This window comes from Octopus bimaculoides, chromosome 27, assembly GCF_046866305.1.
Source record: "Octopus bimaculoides isolate indiv1 chromosome 27, ASM4686630v1, whole genome shotgun sequence".
Lineage (NCBI taxonomy): Eukaryota > Metazoa > Mollusca > Cephalopoda > Octopoda > Octopodidae > Octopus > Octopus bimaculoides.
The window spans coordinates 19,370,505-19,390,388 of NC_142954.1; the positions used below are offsets into that span (position 1 = coordinate 19,370,505).

Genomic DNA, 19,884 nt, shown 5'->3' on the forward strand with positions numbered 1-19,884 from the left:
TATATGTATATTATATACCTATATATATGTATATATATACCTATATATATGTATATATATACCTATATATATGTATATATATACCTATATATATGTATATATATACCTATATATAATGTATATATATACCTATATATATGTATATATATACCTATATATATGTATATATATACCTATATATATGTATATATATACCTATATATATGTATATATATACCTATATATATGTATATATATACCTATATATATGTATATATATACCTATATATATGTATATATATACCTATATATATGTATATATATACCTATATATGTATATATATACCTATATATATATATATATACCTATATATATGTATATATATACCTATATATGTATATATATATACCTATATATATACTATATATACTATATATATTATATATATACCTATATATATGTATATATATATACCTATATATATGTATATATATATACCTATATATATGTATATATATATATACCTATATATATGTATATATATATACCTATATATATGTATATATATATACCTTTATATATATATGTATATAGCCTTTATATATATATGTATATAGATATGTATATATATATGTATATAGATATGTATATGATATATATATATATTATATATATATATATATATATATATATATATATATATATATATATATATTATATATTAAAATCAGAAGCCATGAGCGCCAGTGTCTGGTACTGTATTCTTCTTCTCTTTTACTTTTAATCTGCATGTTTCTTACAGTCACTTGCCGAGACATACCCAGTGCCCTAGGGCGAGTGAAGGATAGATGTTCCAGTATGACTGAAAGCTTGGGGAAGGGAAGTAGAGAAATATCTTCATGTAATACAACACAGACATTTAAATGGATGGGGTTTTCTAAGGATGTGGGCAGTACTTGTTAGTACAATCTATTGGATTTCTCTGAGACATGGTTCTCTTGGGATCCTATCTAGATGTTTCTGACATCCCATTTTTTTAAATCATACCTAGGGTACCGCCTATAATAACAGGAAAAGTTCTTGCTTTAAGATGCCACATCTTTTGCATTTCAATTTCCAGGTCCTTATATTTACTTAGTTTGTCAAATTCCTTCACATATATATTTTTATCAGCGGAAACACTTACAAGTGTTTTATTCTGTCTTTAGTAACTATGTCTGGTCGATTAACCTGGATTGTTCTGTCAGTGTTGACTGGAAAGTCCCAGACGATAGTGATATTTTTACCTTCAACGACTGGCTCAGTATGGTGTTCATACCAGTAAGCAGGGGTGCTGATTTTATAGCGTTTACATATTATTATTATTATTGAGTGAGAGAGCAGTGCATGCCATCAAAGTGACACTGGGGTAAAATATACGAAGCCCATTATACCCATCATGACTACCCGTCTGACAAGGGTACACCAGGCGCATGCATCACAAGGGGCGATGTAATCGACTTAATCCCTTCCCCCAAATTCGAGGCCTTGTGCTTCCAGTAGAAAGAATTATTATTCTTATTATTATGGTAGTATCTGTATGACTTGTCAATTGGTTGTGGTGTTTCAAACCTTCAGAATAAAAGAAACACAGTTATATTTTTTTTATCAGCTAAGCCTGATGAGTATTAAAATATTTTTCCAGTCTGGGAAGACTTTTAGTTTTGTACGACACTGATAACAAAAATTGATTGTTACGAAGCTAAATTGATATTGCATATTACCTCGTAATCTACGAGTGCGCCTTTCCTCCGCCTATGAAAATTCTTTGGACACACACACATATCCCTATCTATCTATCTATCTATCTATCTATCTATCTATCTATCTATCTATCTATCTTATGATTTCGCTTAGACTTGCAATAACCAGATAAACAGTTTTTAAAACACACACACATATTAAGGCGGTGCTTCAGTAGGACCGCAGTCAAATGACTAAAGCAAGTAAAAGAATATATTCATATACACATATATATATATCTGCTACATTGTAAATTGTTACGCTGGTATAGAAAGTGCATCATTGATTAATAAATGACGATGGGAAAGTGTTACATAATCAACGTCATTATCTCACTGTTGTTTCCGCTATAAGAACCAACGTATTGTACAACATCCTATAGCTTTCTCGGAGCTATTAAATGGCAGAAACAGCTGTAAGTTAATTAGAAGATGATTACGTGACGCCCGTTCCTTTGTCATTTATTAATTAATATCAACGACTGCTATTTCTAGCAGGTCGAACAACCATGTAGAGGCTCTCTCATGAGCACGTTTTTGATATAATTATTATTGTTGCTGCTGTTGTTGTTGTTGTTTAGGCTACATCAGCCTTGAGCAACAGGCTTTCTAACCATGGCCACCTCGTCTGTTTCTCGTTTACTGTACACCTAAACAGTACATTATCCAATGTATCCTTTTGTGCTTATGAAACTAAGATGCGTGATTTTCGAACAAGATTTAGCTATTTATAGCTGGCATATGAATATTATTGTTGTTCTTGATGCTGTCGCTGTTGATATTGATGATGTTGCTGCTGTTGTTGTAGCTTGTCTGTTGTTGCTGTTGTTTTTTGTTGTTTATTTTGTCTGATACCATTATTGTTGATGTTGTTGGTGTTATTGTAGTGGTTTTCTAGCAGCAACAAAAGCAATATTTGATTAAAATATAGCAATCTGCCTATCATACTTAATGTAAATACATCATGGAAAGCCAAGTTAACTGCTGTGCCCGTCAGGACATAATATCTCTTCGGGACGCACTGTGTTAAAAACACAAAATATACCAGTAGCAGTCGAAACTCGTCCAGCATCGGTGGTGGAAATGGTGGATGCGCATTTCTTTCTGAAGAATAACACAGTTTTCTTTGAGGTAATTGTTTTGAACATGGTATACATTTTGCTGCATTAAAATAATACTGCTTCTGTGGCACATAGCGAATTTTTATTCAGATTGGCAGCTAATTTTTCAGTCGCTTTTGAGTACATGCTACTGATGATGTCCCAAAATGCAGAGATGCGTATCTAATATTCTTGCCACCGGGGCCGGGCCATTTTCACCTGCTATTGAAATAGTCTTATATTATTTAACACAGCACGTCAATAAGGGATATCTCCGGAGAAATCCTGCTGCTAATTTGGCTTTCGGTGTACCTGCTTCGACAGTACATATACTAAAATTTGGCTTTCCGTGATGTATTTGCCTTGAGTATGATACATACATGGCTCTTTAATTGTGGTTGTTGTTGATATTATTCTGTCGTTGTTATTGTAATCGTTGATGTTATTGTGGTTGTTGTTCATGTTGTTGAAAAACAACAAGAAAATTAATCGAAAATTGTAAAATAGATATTTTTCTGTTTTAATTAATCGGTGTACATTCACATGCGTTGTATACATAGAGGAATATATATAACAGACTGTGCGCATATATATATATACATACATATTTACATACATTTATATATACACCACTGACAATTACCCTTGTGACGAAATTTTTTTTCTGATTTTCCATGTTCATAGCAATTGAGATGCAGCAGTTCTTGTTGATCTTAATACTCGATCATCCATTGATCCGAATGCATTTCTTCTGGTAGCTGTATCTCCAAGTATTCCAGGGTTATTCTTGCTTTTCTGTGTGAACTTTAATCCATTCGGCGAAATAAGAGGCTTTCGCGAAGACTGACATTCCGTTGTCGCATTTATCGCCGTATGAGACAACGCCAACCAGAACGAGTTTCCTGTCGCTTTTACGGCGACAGGTCAACGGGCCTCCCGAGTCACCCTAGAAGAGAAGAAAAGATTAGAGAAGATCAGGTTAGATAATGTAATCATTTTAGTAAAATCACATGACAAATTAAGATGATAGATTAGAGAAAATTAAATAACAGTTGGTAAGATTAACGTGATAGTCAAGAGGAGATTTGTTTTGATTAAATAACATTTGAGGAGTATGTACGTATCAGATTATTCTTAGTACAACTGGCAACATATAACCTGGTAAACCTGTCACATGGTCAGGCCTTCGGCGTCTAAGCTAGCAAGCTACCACGTTTGCTTGGTAAGGAGGCTGACTTTCGTTGGATGTTCGTACAACGAAATGCAAAACCTGTCAAAGGATGGATGAAATCAGTATGGTCAATGGTTCTTGAACAACTGAGAGTGAGAGCTCCCTAGTTTTGCTTAGATATCTCTCTCTAGGAAAAGGAAATTCCGAAATAAATCTCTTCCCTCCTCATTGTGAATTCATAGATTTTGTTCTTGCTTGTTTCTTTCTGGACAATTCGGTTTTGTAGTTGACACTCTTAGTGGTGTTGTGCAAGCTGTTATTGACGGCGCATTTCGGCACTGGTTTTGCTGACAACCATTCTTTTTAACATCTAGCATAAGATAATTTGCTAGTGATGGTCAAACTCGTCTACGAGTTGACAGCCACCATGTATGTATGTATGTATGTATGTATGTATGTATGTATGTATGTATGCATGCAAGTATGTATGTATGTATATATGTATGTATGTTGCTGTGTACCGTGCATGTGTACTGACATCGCTCCTTTACTCATGTGAGACATGGACTCTGTACAAACGTCAGGTAAAGGTCCTTGAACGCTTTCATCAGAGATGTCTCAGGCACATTCTCAATGTTGGCTGGACCTAAAAAATTCCAGACACACAGATCCTGAGGACAGTTGATATCTTGAGTATTGAGGTGATGGTGCACAAGCACCGGTTACGTTGGACTGGACACCTTATTAGAATGCAGGATAGCAGGATTCCTAAGCAGATGCCATATGGAGAACTTGTGAATGGAAGGAGACTCCGGCAGAAACCAAGGCTGCGATTTAAGGACTGTGTCAAGTCCTCATTAAAGGCCTGTGATATGCAGGACACTGACTGGGAGAACAATGCCTGTCATCGCCACGGATGGAGGAAGCAGGTTAAGGAGGGGATCGACACTTTTGAGAGAGCACGTATCCAGCATGAAGAACTTAAGCGAGCTGCGCGAAAGCGCACAGCTCGTATGGTGAATGGGAAAAGCTTGGTCTGCAATGTTTGCAGTCGTGTATGCTTGTCAAGAGCAGGGTTCATTAGCCACCAACGGGGCCGAAAATACAAAATATAAGTTAGTCCTAGAGCGCACAATGTTCCTGAATGTCGGCAATGGTTTTCCTCGGTCACGAGTGGACGGCCATCATGTATGTATGTATGTATGTATGTATGTATGTATGTGTGTATGTACGTACGTTCCTTTCTTTTAATTTTAATTCTAGATTAAATTTTGACCAACCACTGACTTGGTAGCAAGGTTATGAAGGAAAGTATCTTGTTTTAACCATCATTCTTTAAATCTTAAGAAGGTTTTACTGATTTTTATTGTCCCAGATATCGTGATCATTTGTAGCGTATGAATTAAGGAATTGCATTTTTCCCCAAGATCCCAAATTCAGCCATACTTTGCTTCAGACAGGTTGGTATGTATCCTGTTGCTCCAATAATTATAGGTAAAAAGCTGAAAGTGTATCTTGGGTTCTGGATTTGCAAAATCCTTTTCAATGGTCCATATCTGTCCTCTTTCTTTTGTATTTTTCTAGTCACACACATTCGTGTTCAGAGGATAGATTTAATTCTGAATGCAGATCGTCCCAATCGATTCATATAGCCAACAGCGGGGTTTTAGTTTGCTTTTTCGTTGCAGTTAAATAGATCATTATTCAATTCATAACTCCAAGAGAAATGAGTTTTGTAGTTACGGTTTCTTTTATAACTACAGCTAGAAAGAGTTTGTTTGCCTGTTGAGCTGTTGTTTTCGTTCTGTTCCTCGATTGTGTTGTTGATGTGTCCAGCCATGTTGTTTGTAGTAACTCTTTGCATGCTAAATTCAAGTTTCAGTCAAAAATCATTACAATTGTGACTGAAAGGCTCTCTCAGGTAATTTATCTGAAGATTAAACAGTTATTTAACAAGGCTGATAGTTGTGGCTCCAAAGCTGGAGATAGGATTCATCGTATTTTCAATAAATAGTCTCCCACGCCAAATACGTGACTTGTCGCTTCGAATATGTATGTATGTATGTATGTATGAAAAATCACGAATTGCACATGAGAAATTAAGGGGGGATGTCAGGAAGGGCATTGTTGTTGCACTTCCAGATAGTAAGGGTCTTCCTATGACACTGACATGCAGTGTCTGACTCAGTAAAGCTGGAATCATGAGTCATCTTCGGAGTCATAAAGCAAGACCGATGATTGACCACCAGGCCGCTGGAGATGATGCTACACACCATACTAATCCTGTCTGTCGGGCATGTGGAAGGGAGTGTGATTCAGCAAGAGGACTTAAACGACACGCAATGGTACATGGAGCCCAGTTACAACAACAGCCAGCTATTGTCAGGTAAGGTTTTGGATGCCAACTCTGTGCAAGACATTGTAGATCTTTGGCTGGGATAAAAAGTCACATTCGATCACAGCACCGTTGAGTTAAGCTTCGTGCAATGGCCATACTCGATAATGAGGTGGCAGCCATCCTGTATGTATGTATGTATGTATGTATGTATGTATGTTTGTATGCTAAGGAACAGACAATCAAAAACAGATTAGAACAAAGAGGGGAAGAAAATATATGCTAAAGGAAATAATAACGGGTTCACATGTCTCTGTGTATATGTATATACTATTTTTGATAGCATATAAGATGCACGTACGTATGGAAACGAGACAGTTGGCCCATGTGCCGCAGAATAAAACAAAAGATATTATTTACCTTGCAAGTTGTAGTTCCATTACGTAGCTGGTTACCAGCACATATATGCTGATCTTGTAGGCCGTTAGCTACGGTTGAGCACACTTTCTTCGGTATTATGGGTACCTCACCCTTTAACAGGAATATTGTTGGTGCAGACTCCCCTGAAATACAAGGAGAGTGTGTCAGTAAACATACGTTTGTGCGTGTGTGTGTTTTTTATGCGTCTGCATGTGCGTATGTGGGCGTAGGTATGTATGCACTTCGTACGTACGTACGTACGTACGTACGTACGTATGTACGTATGTACGTACGTATGTATGTATGTATGTATGTATGCGTTTATGTGTGTGTGTATATGAAGATAAAAACTGAAAAGCAAAAATGAATACAAAACAAATGAAGCAAAGAAAATCATAAAATGACTAAATAAATAAATAAATAAATGAATAAATAAATAAATAATCCTTTCTGTTATAGGCACGATGTCTGAAATTTTGGGGGAGGGGCAATTCGATTACATCGATCCCAGCGCCCAGCTGGTACTTATTTTATCACCTTGAAAGGATGAAAGGCTAAGCCTGCCGCAATATAATTTGAATTCAGAACGTAAAGACAGACAAAATGCTTAGCAGCATTTTGCTGGGCATGCTAATGAGTCTGCCAATCCGCCTTCTTAATAATAATAATAATAATAATAATAATAATAATAATAATAATAATACTTTCTACTAAATGCACAAGGCCTGAAATTTAGGAGAGGGGTATAGTCGTAAACATCGACCCCAATACTCAAATACTCAACTGGTACTTATTTTATCAACTTCGAAAGGGTTAAAGGTAAAGTCGATCTCGGCGGAATTTGAACTCAGATCATGAAGTCGGACGAATATAATAATAATAACAATAATAAATTTTGGTACAGGGCCAGCAGCTTTTGAGGGGAGTGGTAAGTCGATTACATCTACACCAATGGCCAACCAGTACTTATTCAATCGACCCCAAAATATGAAAGGCAATGTCAATCTCGGAGAAACTTGAATTCAAAATGTAAGGACGGACAAAATGCCGCTAAACATTTTGTCCGGTGTGCTAACGATTCAGCTGCCCTACTTATACATCATAGCAAACAGCAGAAAAAAAGGACAAATTTTATGAGATTCACGGTTGAACTATCTTCTACAGCTGTTTCAAAGATGTTTAACAACACTCCGTATATAGATACATAATCAATGTGTATATAGTTAATCAATTTAAATGTGCTGGATTAACGACAAACAGAATGGAAGACAGTGAATGGATCAGAAGAAAAGAGAATGATGGGGGAGGTATTAATGACGTGGAATGGTGGGATCAACTTCTAAATTTATTCTTTAGGAATGTCAACCTACATGATGTTTTACCCCAACCAGCGATTATGCATTTCTCTTCGAATTCGTCATCTTTTTCAGCGAGTTGAATTGGTTCCAGACACGTCTCCTGTGGAATTTTCTGGCCAAGGTTAATGACGGCAATGTCGTTGACTAAAAGAACATAAAAGAAGAATCTGAAAGCAAGTCGCGACAGGAATAATTTATATATATATAAAACATTCTTATATATATATATATATATATAATACAAAGAATATATATGCATGTATACACACATATATGTGCATACTTACATCTACATGTGTATATAGATGCATATCAGGGTACAGGACGTTAGAACAAGGAACTACAGACCACGGAACGAACACATAGGAAAACAGATAGCCACTTGGAATTAATCCTTCGTCAGCTGCCTCTATTCTAACTAGACATTTCGAAGATAAGGCAGATCGTACTCTAGAATAGAGTAGTGGATCGACCCACTAAACAGAGGATTCCAAGGTGGCAAACACAAACCAAGATAGGAAAAAATGGACAGTGAAAACATATATATATATATACAGGATTTGGACAAAATAATGGAAACACCTAGCATCATAGCATCATAATTTTGAAATATCTATAAAACCGTCAAAAGCCTGTTTATTTTTATGCTTTTTGATTTATTATTAGTGTTGCATAATATGTTTTGCTAAAATTGCTGGTTCTTTTCAGATATCATCAGAAAAAGGTAATTAAAATTCATTAAAATGACAGATCTACCAGACTTTCAAAGAGGTCAAATTGTTGGTGCTCGTATGGCAGGCGCTAGCGTAACGAATGCAGCCAAAATATTTGGTGTATCAAGAAGTACTGTCTCGAAAGTAATGACAGCCTTTCAAGCATGGCTGTGTAGTAAGAGTTTGCTTCCCAACCACACGGTTTCAGGTTCAGTCCCACTACGTGGCACCTTGGGCGAGTGTCTTGTACTATAGCCTCGGGCCAACCAAAGCTTTTTGAGTGAATTTGGGAGACGGAAACTGAAAGAATCCCATCGTATATATATGTACGTATCTATGTGTTGATCTTTGTGTCTGTGTTGATGTGTTTTCGTGCTTGTAACATAGCATTTTGTCAAAAGAGAGCGATACAATGATTAACAGGCTTAACAAGAAATAAGTACTCGTGTCGATTCATTGGAATAAAAAAAAATATTGTTCAAAGTGATGCTGCAGCATGGCCACAGGCTACTGACTGAAACAGGTAAGAGATAAAATACATATACATACATGCGCGCGCATACACACACACACACACACACACACACACACATATGTCACCATATTCCCTTCCATATCAGCTAAATCTGATGACCGCAAATTAATATTATCGGATTGTCACCTAACATTCCATTGTATTCCACGCGGGAAACCGATTGGTAAGATCAATCGTGATGGAAATATAATATATAGTACATTTCTGCCATTTACCATTGCCAACACGGTCACTACTACTGCTACAACCAACAAAAAATGCCCCCACGTGGAGTATTGACACCAGTAAGGAACAATTATGAACTCTCCATTTAATTTCCTTTTTTTAAATATGTATTTTTGATAAGGTTCGTCTTTACAAGAACCGAAACATGTTAAAAATATCTCTGACAAAATGTTAAATTAAAATTCATTTTTTATATATTGGCATTTTCAAACTTCTTTTTTATAAATATATACCCACTCGTATGCCACCTACTCTTTTTTTATCAATATATATATATATATATACGGCTGCCTTTCGCACGTGCTTTCTGCTCGACCCTTTTTATCGTAATAGTGCAGCGGTAATCTTCCAGTTACTGAACAACGACAACATCGTACTCAATTGTCCAATGCACCCCACAGTGGGATCGATTTCGTATCTAGTTAGTCATCTGTTGACTTGTTAACCACGCATCAACTATACGTCCAACCCTGCGCTCGCGTTTCCCAATATGCAATAACAAGGTTTCAATACTTACGGACTGTGACGTCATTCTTTATGTACTCCAAGTGAGCAAAATAGGACTTTGCGATATATTTGTGCAACATATAATATTTGTGTTCGGAGCCGAACATGACTGTGATATGGGTTACATTTCCTGCCCTGCAACAGAGACGAAAGTACAAACGTGTGTGTGTGTGTGTGTGTGAGTATGTATGCATGTATATATGCACACACACACACACACACACACATATTATTTTATTATATGTATTCATTTTCTCCTAGTAAAATAAATACATATGTCGGGATAAAAGTATGCAGTTATAATATGCGTTTCATTCCATTCATTAAATTTATATATATATATATATATATATATATATATATATATATATATATATATATACACACATAATCAGCGGATCTCACGTATAGAGTTTCAAACATATCCGTCTGCTACGAAACTTACCATCACCCGAATTTGTGATAAGTTTGTAGCAGACAGAACCGCTCAGAACGTCCAAAAATTACGTTTTCGAAGACCATGGATATCAAAGAGCTTCAGAAAGCAAGAAAGAGTACTAGAAATGCATTGGTAGAATTGAAGAATATTTGTACTCTGAGTTATGAGATAGGAATTTCAAATGCCCTTCACATTTTGAAGCACTGTCTTTGGAAAATTACATTCCAAGAATAGTCCATTTTCTTAATGTACATGATCCGGACCAATGAGTGTAATTTTGCGCGTGGTACTTGGCCAAGATGTATAGAAGATGCACACTTTCCAACATGTGAAGGTACTTTTAAATTAAATGGCTCCATTGACCGTCATAATTGCACCTATTGGGGACCTGACAATATGTATATTACGGAGGAGCATCATGTTAATTTCCCAGTAAGGTGCAGTTTAAGGATTAATTGAACCATTCTTTTTTTATGGTAGTGATTATTCTCATTTCCTTGAACTTGCTGTGACGATCCGGTATGCAAAGCATTCAAGAGGACTTTGAAGTTGTGTGGAATTTTTCATCATTACGGGGTCGATAAAATATAAACCACTTAAGCAATGGAGTATATGTAATTGACTGGCCCTCTTCCTCCCATTTTCATGCCTTGTACCTGTAGTAGAAAGAATTACATATAGCTTTATCTACTTCGAGTTCACTCATTAAAGACGAATCATTTGAGGTTTAAATGTTTTTTTTTTTAGTTTTCCTCATTATTTGATCCACTGAGCTGTAGAATCTATTACTCTGTTGAACCCCCACGTACTCCGAGAAATACAAAGTGTGAAGTAGAGAGAGAGAAAGAGAGAGAGAGAGAGAGAGAGAATACAGCCAGTCCTTACAAACTGGGATGAACAGTGAGCATGTATGGGACCGCGTTGGTAAAAAGGAAAGAAAGACGAGTACTTACAGGCAGTGAGCAGCGGTGAGGACATGCTCGGAATCGATCAGAGAACCACTGCAACCGAAATCTTTGCCATCCTTCTTTATAGCAACGAAAACGATGTGTGGGAGTTCACAAATGTCACCAAATGTGCCGTTAACAATGTGATGTTTGCGGCCCTCTGTTAGTAGAAGAAATGACAAAAAATATTTTAATTATTAATATTAACAAGCTATTTATCTAACGCTAAATGTTATACACCATTAAAAGTCAAGGTCTTTTAACTTTTATTTCAAAGAATAAATTCTTAATAGATCTGTTGTATTAAAAACGTTATATATATATATATATATATATATATATATATATATATATATATATATATATATATATATATATATATATATATATATATATAACGGAGTCATATATATATATATATATATATATATATATATATATATATATATATAACGGAGTCATTTAACAACAAATTTAAATATGGACGAAACCTAGAAATGTGGTATTGATCTCCTATTTTTGACTTTTGTTTGATTTTTGTTTGTTCTCAAATGTATTCCCTGAAGACGTGTAAGGCAACTTATATGTTTGACTTAAATTTGACGGTCAAATATAGCTTTATACAGAAATGTTGACATAGGAATAAATTACATTAATAATGGATATTAGCGTCAAATCTCTCTCTTAAATTTAAATTTAAAACTTTGGATATATAAACAAGGAGAACGATCCCTAAGGAGTCTAATTTAGACTTTTTTGCGGTGAAATCTCGTTATATTGGTAACGATTACATGGTTTTCTATGAAAAATTATATATATATATATATATATATATATATATATATATATATGTATATATATATATATGTATATATATATATACATATGTATGTATGCATCTACATAATACATATATATATATATGTATATATATATATACATATGTATGTATGCATCTACATAATACATATACATATATATATATATATATATATATATATATATATATATATACACACATATATATAATAAGGGTATAAATTAATATTATTAAACATGCGGTCAACGTACGAAAAAAAAAAAAAGAACGTTCGAGGACTGTAAATTATCTCTATATATATAAAATTGAGAATGTATGTATGTGTGTGTGGGAATCCCTAAAATTCCAGAACTACACAACCAATTTCATTCAAATTTTACACAAGCCTTATTTAGGGTCCCGGTTGTGTTTTAGTCAAAAAATTTTTTTTAACTTCTTGCATACTTCCAACCCACAGCAACATCATATCTCCTCCACTATTTAAGTATTATGTGTCAAAATTGAAACAAAAACACTCATGTCATTCGAACCGGAATCTCAAAAACACTGTTATTATTAAATTTATGCATTTCTAATCAATTTGGAGATATTTGCTATCGAGTTGCAGATTTTTAACAATGCATTTGGTGAGTATTTGCTTTGTTTCTCGGGCAAAATTTACAACTTACAATAAAAGAATAAAATTATTATTTCATTAAAAAATTGATGAGCTTTGTTTTTAGTGATGACTTAAAATGGTAAATATTTTTTCTAACTGTATTTACTTGAAAAAACATACTTTTCTTTATATTAAGCAATTCATTATAATTACTTTTACGATGTGCCTAAATAAAAACCATCGTTATAGATCAGCGTTTCCCAACCGTTTTCGCGATTTGGCTTCCCTTGGACATTGAAAAAATTTATTTCGGCTCCCCTGTGTTGATGAAAAATTTAATCCAGCTTCTAATGTATCTGAGATAGACCGGCCGGCCCATGATAAATCTGACAAAAGGGGGCACCCGCAGAACTACCAGCTCACGAACTGCATCTGAAAGTTGGCGCGCCAATCATGCTGCTAAGGAATTTAGATGCTCCAATAATGTGCAATGGTACGCGGATGATTATCAAAAAATTGTGCTCCCGAGTTCTGACGGCAACAATCTTGAATGAACCGGCCGCTGGCTAAGACACACTTATAACTCCCATGTCCCTTACCCACTCCGATACGACCTACAAGTTTAAACATGCAATTTCCCATCAAACTCTGCTTTCCCATGACAATCAACAAGGCGCAGGGACAATCAGTGCAAGCGGTTGGTTTGAATCTGACAGAGCAAGTATTGTCACACGCACAACTGTACGTTGGCTGTCCCCATGGTCTTTCTATTTTTGCATCCGAGGGAAGGATGAAGAATGTTGTCTACCAAGAGGCACTCCAATGATAACAACGGCAACTTCAACTGCTCCAATTTCAACTCCGCAATATTTTCATCGTCCTGCCAGCCCATGTAAGTCCAGTCTTGCTTTGCTCTCCTTACTAACTCACCATGACATTCTTTTTTTTTCTACCAAGATCAATCGCCCAAACACCACTTCGTATCCACTTCTTCCTCTTTTTTATGTCTTCGTTTCTCTCTTCGCGTCGTTATCTGACCGGGTGAAACCGGGCTTAGCTGCTAGTATTTAAATATAAATAAGTGGAGAGACCACTAAGTGGATTCCGTGTATGCTAAAAATATAAGTTAAACCGTCCAACCACGAAAAATGTGTTCTCAAATTAGCAAAACGCTAGATGTTTACAAGGTAGACAAATGAAAAGAAATGAACAAAGCACTTAATTCCATACCATAAAGTTTCGCCGTAGACAATTTAATTATTGTCTGTGGCTCCCCAGTGAAATCGGTGCCGACACATAACAATGGAACTAGACACCACCCGTCTCCGTGAGAGGATACGCATGTATAGAGTGCCACTATTATACATCGTAACCCCGTGAAAGAACTCGGAAATTTGGGCCTCCAGCCAGGAACTTTTTAGCACGCTCTCGTGTATATATATATATATATATACATATATATATATATATATATATATATATATATATATTATAAATTAACTACCAAAAAAAAAAAAAATTGGTAAGCTAATTCAAAAAATCATCACCTTTATTATATATATATATATATATATATATATATATATATATATATATATATATATGTGTGTGTGTGTATGTATGTATGTATGTATGTATTATATATATATATATATATATATATATACTAGCAGAGATACCCGGCGTTGCCCTTGTTGCAGGCAATTGAAGAATGAGACTTTTCTGTTATATTTTCCCAGACAATTAGATGACACATTTGAAGTACCTGCCCTTGATCTGAGCTTTTGGTGATGTTGCATGAAGGCATGTCGGATGCTGCTAAATTGAGAGGGAGTTTGAAAGTCGAGTGTGCTGTCCTGCCACCGGGTAACAACGTAGCTACAATCGCAGAGGAAGCCACAGCTACTGCAATGTCTTGATGCTGCCTAACTTGTGCAAGGAGAAGCTTTGTTATAAATGTTTTTCCTGTCCCCCCAGGAGCATCAAGGAAGAAGATTCGTCCCTCACGTTAGCGTCCACTGTTAATAATAGTTGTGTAGGCCTGCAGCTAGTCTGGAAATAATTTATGCTTGTTTTCAGCAATGTAGTTTGAAAGCGCTTGAGTGTCGTAAGATGTTTCACGAATGACAGCAGTGGGAAGGCTATTTGACCCTGACCTGAATGTCTGTGGCAGGCCATATGTGGGCAATTCATTACCACCCAGTGTAGCAATTCTGTCTTCAATGTCAATGAGAGTTTTGTTATAGACTTCATTGCTGATACCCTCCATGTCAGGATAGAGCCGTTGAGCTTGCCAGTGAAAGTCTTCAGCCAGGTTGTCCCTGTACTTGAGCCATAGAGTTGCAGGATCACACAATTCGCATGTCTGTAGTAATACTGCAAACAGTGCCCTGAAACTTTTAGGTGATTCTGATAAAGCAGCCTCTCCCAAAGTTGCATCCCATTGTGCACCATCTTCCAACAGTCCTTGTCGATAGCAGACTTCTCTGTATGTTGTGCAGACATGTCCATGAAAGGTTTTTAGGGCCTGGAAAGATGTGGGGCCTCTGACCTCATGCAGTAGTAGACGGAGGTAGAAGCACTCTTGTTGAGTGGGATGTACTGTGTATACTCGGCCAAGGCAAGTGTGAAACTTAATGCCAGGATATCAATGAACATTTTGAACTGCTTTCCTTGGAGTCCATTGTTTTCCATTCCAAGTGTAGTACGATGGAATCTGTGGATACAGTAAGGTTTGAGCGAATGGATCCACTTGACAGAGCTTGAAGAATGCAGTGAGTGTGCTATTATAAAATATTGAGGACATTTGAAAGGATACACTGAATGTAATTTGTAGAACTCTACACGTGCTCCCTTTCGGGTGGACGTCATGTGTATAGTTCTGGAAATTATATTTTATAAATCGACGGACTACTCTGATGATCCTGCAGATATTTACTTATGTAAATTTTAACAGGTGAAACCATGGTACGTAGGTTAATCGTTTTTTTTATTTAGTATTTTTTCATTTGTCTTGCCCTTTTATAGTCTGTTGTGTCGCTAAATTTTTACTGAGAACATATTTTTCGTGGTTAGATGATTCGGCATCTATTTCTAGCATATAGGAGTCCACTTTTGCTGGTCATTCCTCTTATTTTTGTATGTAATATAATCTTAATCTTCGGATTTTTTTAATATGCTAGACCACTCGTTTTAATTGATCAATATCAATTTCTACTCTTATTAATAAATTTTATATATATATATATATATATATATATATATATATATATACATATATATATATATATATATATTAGGAAATATAGTTGTGAGTTTCTCTCATAGTATCTACCGTAGTAAAATTTGTTCTGACAGAACATCCACGTTTAAGCGGGAATAAATATTATCTTCCGGTATATATTAGGAAGGTGATTGTCATGGCTGGTCAGCGAGTGACCATTGATTTCGCACCTATAAAGCGCTTAGCCACATAGGCGACTTGCTAGAGTGAAATGGCCAGAGGCCATTTGGGAAATCAATAGCAATCAACTTCCCCCAAAATATATTACTACTCTAATGTTTTAGAATGTGCTTCTTGTTTCGGATATATGAGCTACTAACGATATATATATACATACATATATATATATATATATATATATATATATATATATATATATATATATATAGTAAATAAAAAAATGAAGAACACAGAACAAGAAAAAAGAAACAATAACGTGAGGACGTGGTACATGCAAAGTGTTAGCAGACGATCAAGGAAGGAAAGAAAGGTAGTTTTACATTTTGAGCAAAGCCCTTATATATATATATATATATATATATATATATATATATATATATATATATATATATATATATATTAGTTTATGTATGTATTAATATTATCTCAGTTTAAAAAAAACCTTTGACAATGTAAATATGTTAATAGTTACCATGGGTAGCAAAAATTACACAAAAAACCAGGATATCACAGCCGTTTTATAGGTAGAGATACCAAGTTGAACTGATACATTTTGAGAAGATATGAATAATAACAATAAATGGAGCAAAACGCATATATTTTGAAACATGTGTAGGAATTAAAGGAACTTTTATTTATATGCGTTTTGCTCCATTTATTGTTATTATTTATATATATATATATATATATATATATATATATATATATATATATATATATATAAGGTGTTCTAAAAGTTTCTCCACGGTGAATTTTTTTCTCCAAGATGTATTTCAAAACATGTGTATAAGAGTCAACTTATGTATAGCGGTTCGGCAAAAGAGCCCGATACTAGGCTTACAAAGAAGAAGTCCTGAGGTCGATTTCTTCGACTAAAACCCTTTAAGGCGGTGCTCCAGTATGGCCTCAGTCTAATGACTGAAACAAGTAAAAGAATAAAAGAATATACATATACGTGTGTGTGTGTGCGTGCGCGCGTATCGTTGCGTACTTTCCTACCCACCGCTTGACAATCGGTGTTGGCTTGTTACATCCCTGTAACTTAGTCGTTCGGCAAAAGGAGCCAATAGAATAAATACCAGACTTAAAACGAAACGTAAGTTCTGGGGGGCTCCAGAATGGCCACAGTCTAATGAGTGAAACAAATAAAAAGAATGTAAGATAATAAAAGTTATAATTATATTACCTGCGAAAGCCACAAAAGCAAGGATTGACAAGCAGATAAGACGGAGCATATTGTTAGGTTGAGTGATAGCAGAGCATTGTATGGGCCGAGTTGAAGCGCTTATATAAGGCACGGCTTGCGCAGAAGAAGTAAGGGCTGTGAGGACATGAGAGAGAGGACGATAATGAGAGAAAGTGAGAGAGAGAGAGATAGTGAGTGAGAGGGAGGGCAGGAATGAGGGAAAGGGTGGAGGCAAGGTATACACACACACACACACACACACACACACATACACACACACACACACACACACACACACACGCATACATATACAAATATATATGTTTATACACACTCACACACATATAGATAGATAAATAAATAGACAGATTGAGTAGAGAGAGGGAAAGAGAGAGAGAGAGAGAGAGATATTGAGAGACAGAGAAAGAGAACAGGCGAAATAAATAGATTGAGAGAGAGAGAGGAGGTGGGGGAAGATACAGTGAGAGATAGAGAGAGACAGACAGACAGCGACACTAAGATATAGACAGAATCGTGAAGATCGATTGGCGCGGAAATATCGACTCGAAACAGCTGTTTTCTAAACGTTTCTGGTCTTCAAGAATTTTGATGCTATTTTCAATCACGAAAAAGAAAGAGTGGCGGGGGGGGGCAGCGACGGCGGCGGCGGAGGTTTTGTTTTGCTGAGTTCCAATACAAAAAAATAAACACGCGTATATTATATGTGTGTGTGTGTGTGTAAAACCAGACGACAAACAAACACTAAACTTAGAGACAAGCTTAAACAAAATGTATGCCTTTCATTAAATCTATTTTGTATATCTTGAATAGATTCAATGAGAATACGGCATTCAATATACAAGAAAGCATTAGAGATAATATAAGCGTGTGGTATAAATAGAAAAGGCGACATGCCGAGGACCGAAAGGCCTTGGGTTATGAATCTACTGGATTAGATCTAACATGAGGTTAAACAACATTGTTAACGACAGCAACATCAAGAACAACCGCCGACAAGATTAAAGCAATGTAAATAAATAAATAACTTGGAAATGATACAAAAATTTATGAATGGCTGATATTTTGGAGAAGCCATTAATAAACGTTTTTTTTTTTTATATATCATAAGGTTTTATGTTCTGAAGCGGAAGCGGGTAAATTAATTACATCGACCCCAGTGCTCAACTGGTGTTTATCTTGATTCTGAAAGGATGAAAAGCAGAGTTGACCTCACGACGGAATGACGGACGAAATGCTGCTAAGTATTTTGCCTGGCGTGCTAACGGTTCTGCTAGCCTCGTTCGGCAACCAATATTATTGTTGCCGACTGGAGAATATAACTATTTAAATTATGAATAGGGTGATAAATTGAATATTAATTCAATTTAAAACCAAGTGGCCTAGCATATAAAAAAAAATCTGAAAATTCAGAAAATAGGGTGATAAATTGAATATTAATTCAATTTAAAACCAAGTGGCCTAGCATATAAAAAAAAATCTGAAAATTCAGAAAAATTGTATTACTTGTGTATAAGAAGGGATGACCACTAAGTGGACATCCGATATGCTAGAAAGAAATCATCAACGACCCAACCACAAAAGAAAAATCATGTTCTCCAGAAAAAAAAAATCAGCAAACACTAGAACATAAGCGGGTAGGACAAAATGAGAAACATAGAATAAAGAATTAATTGTGTACCGCTTTCGACATTAACGTTTTACTTACGTAACAACATCCGTGTTCTCATCAGCACAGTCGTTCTAGAATCAATATAATTTGCAGAACTATACACGAATTGTCTTCATGAAATAAGACTTGTATATAGTTCTACCGATTAAAATATACTGCAGTGAATTATTCTCTGCAGAATTGTTTCCGGAATTTTGCGCGCCGGAGCTGAGGCATTTTGAAAAATAGCCCCAATGTAATCGGTAGAACTATATGCAAGTCTTATTTCATGAGATCCCCCGTAACGATCCTTTTTTTACCTCTTTTTCTAGTGTCATAGACTATGTGTCAAATACTATGTATACTAATGTATACCGTGTATACTTTTTATTTTATCCTTCCATTATATGTAAACCCCACCACACTTTATGTCTGTTTTTGCATTGTCCCCTCATCCTTCGCATGGTGGCATATAAATGAAATCATTATTATTATTATTAAGGCGGCGAGCTGGCAGTATCGTTAGGACGCCGGGAGAAATACTTAGCAGTAATTCGTCTGCCGCTACTTTCTGAGTTCAAATTCCGCCAAGGTTGTTTTTGCCTTTCATCCTGTCGAGGACGATAAATTAAGCACC

At 35.5% G+C, this 19,884-nt stretch overlaps 2 protein-coding genes across 2 annotated transcripts in view; one reads left to right on the top strand and one right to left on the bottom strand.

The window, feature by feature from the left end:
* Window positions 1–3,214, top strand: part of LOC106882779 (snRNA-activating protein complex subunit 1) — a 20,755-nt gene extending 17,541 nt beyond the window's left edge. The window contains exon 5 of the mRNA XM_052977229.2: window positions 3,116–3,214. Coding sequence (XP_052833189.2) covers window positions 3,116–3,214 — 99 coding nt within the window. The remainder of the gene's footprint in view (window positions 1–3,115) is intronic.
* Window positions 3,215–3,352: 138 nt separating this feature from the next.
* LOC106879673 (chymotrypsin-1) lies at window positions 3,353–17,653 on the bottom strand. The gene is made up of 6 exons (XM_014929346.3): window positions 17,579–17,653; window positions 11,518–11,671; window positions 10,136–10,260; window positions 8,158–8,289; window positions 6,788–6,930; window positions 3,353–3,807 (listed from the first exon to the last, which is right to left on the bottom strand). Exons 1-6 carry the CDS (start codon window positions 17,625–17,627, stop codon window positions 3,643–3,645), a joined length of 768 nt encoding a protein of 255 aa, XP_014784832.1. The 5' UTR covers window positions 17,628–17,653; the 3' UTR covers window positions 3,353–3,642.
* Between the last annotated feature and the right edge of the window lie 2,231 nt (window positions 17,654–19,884).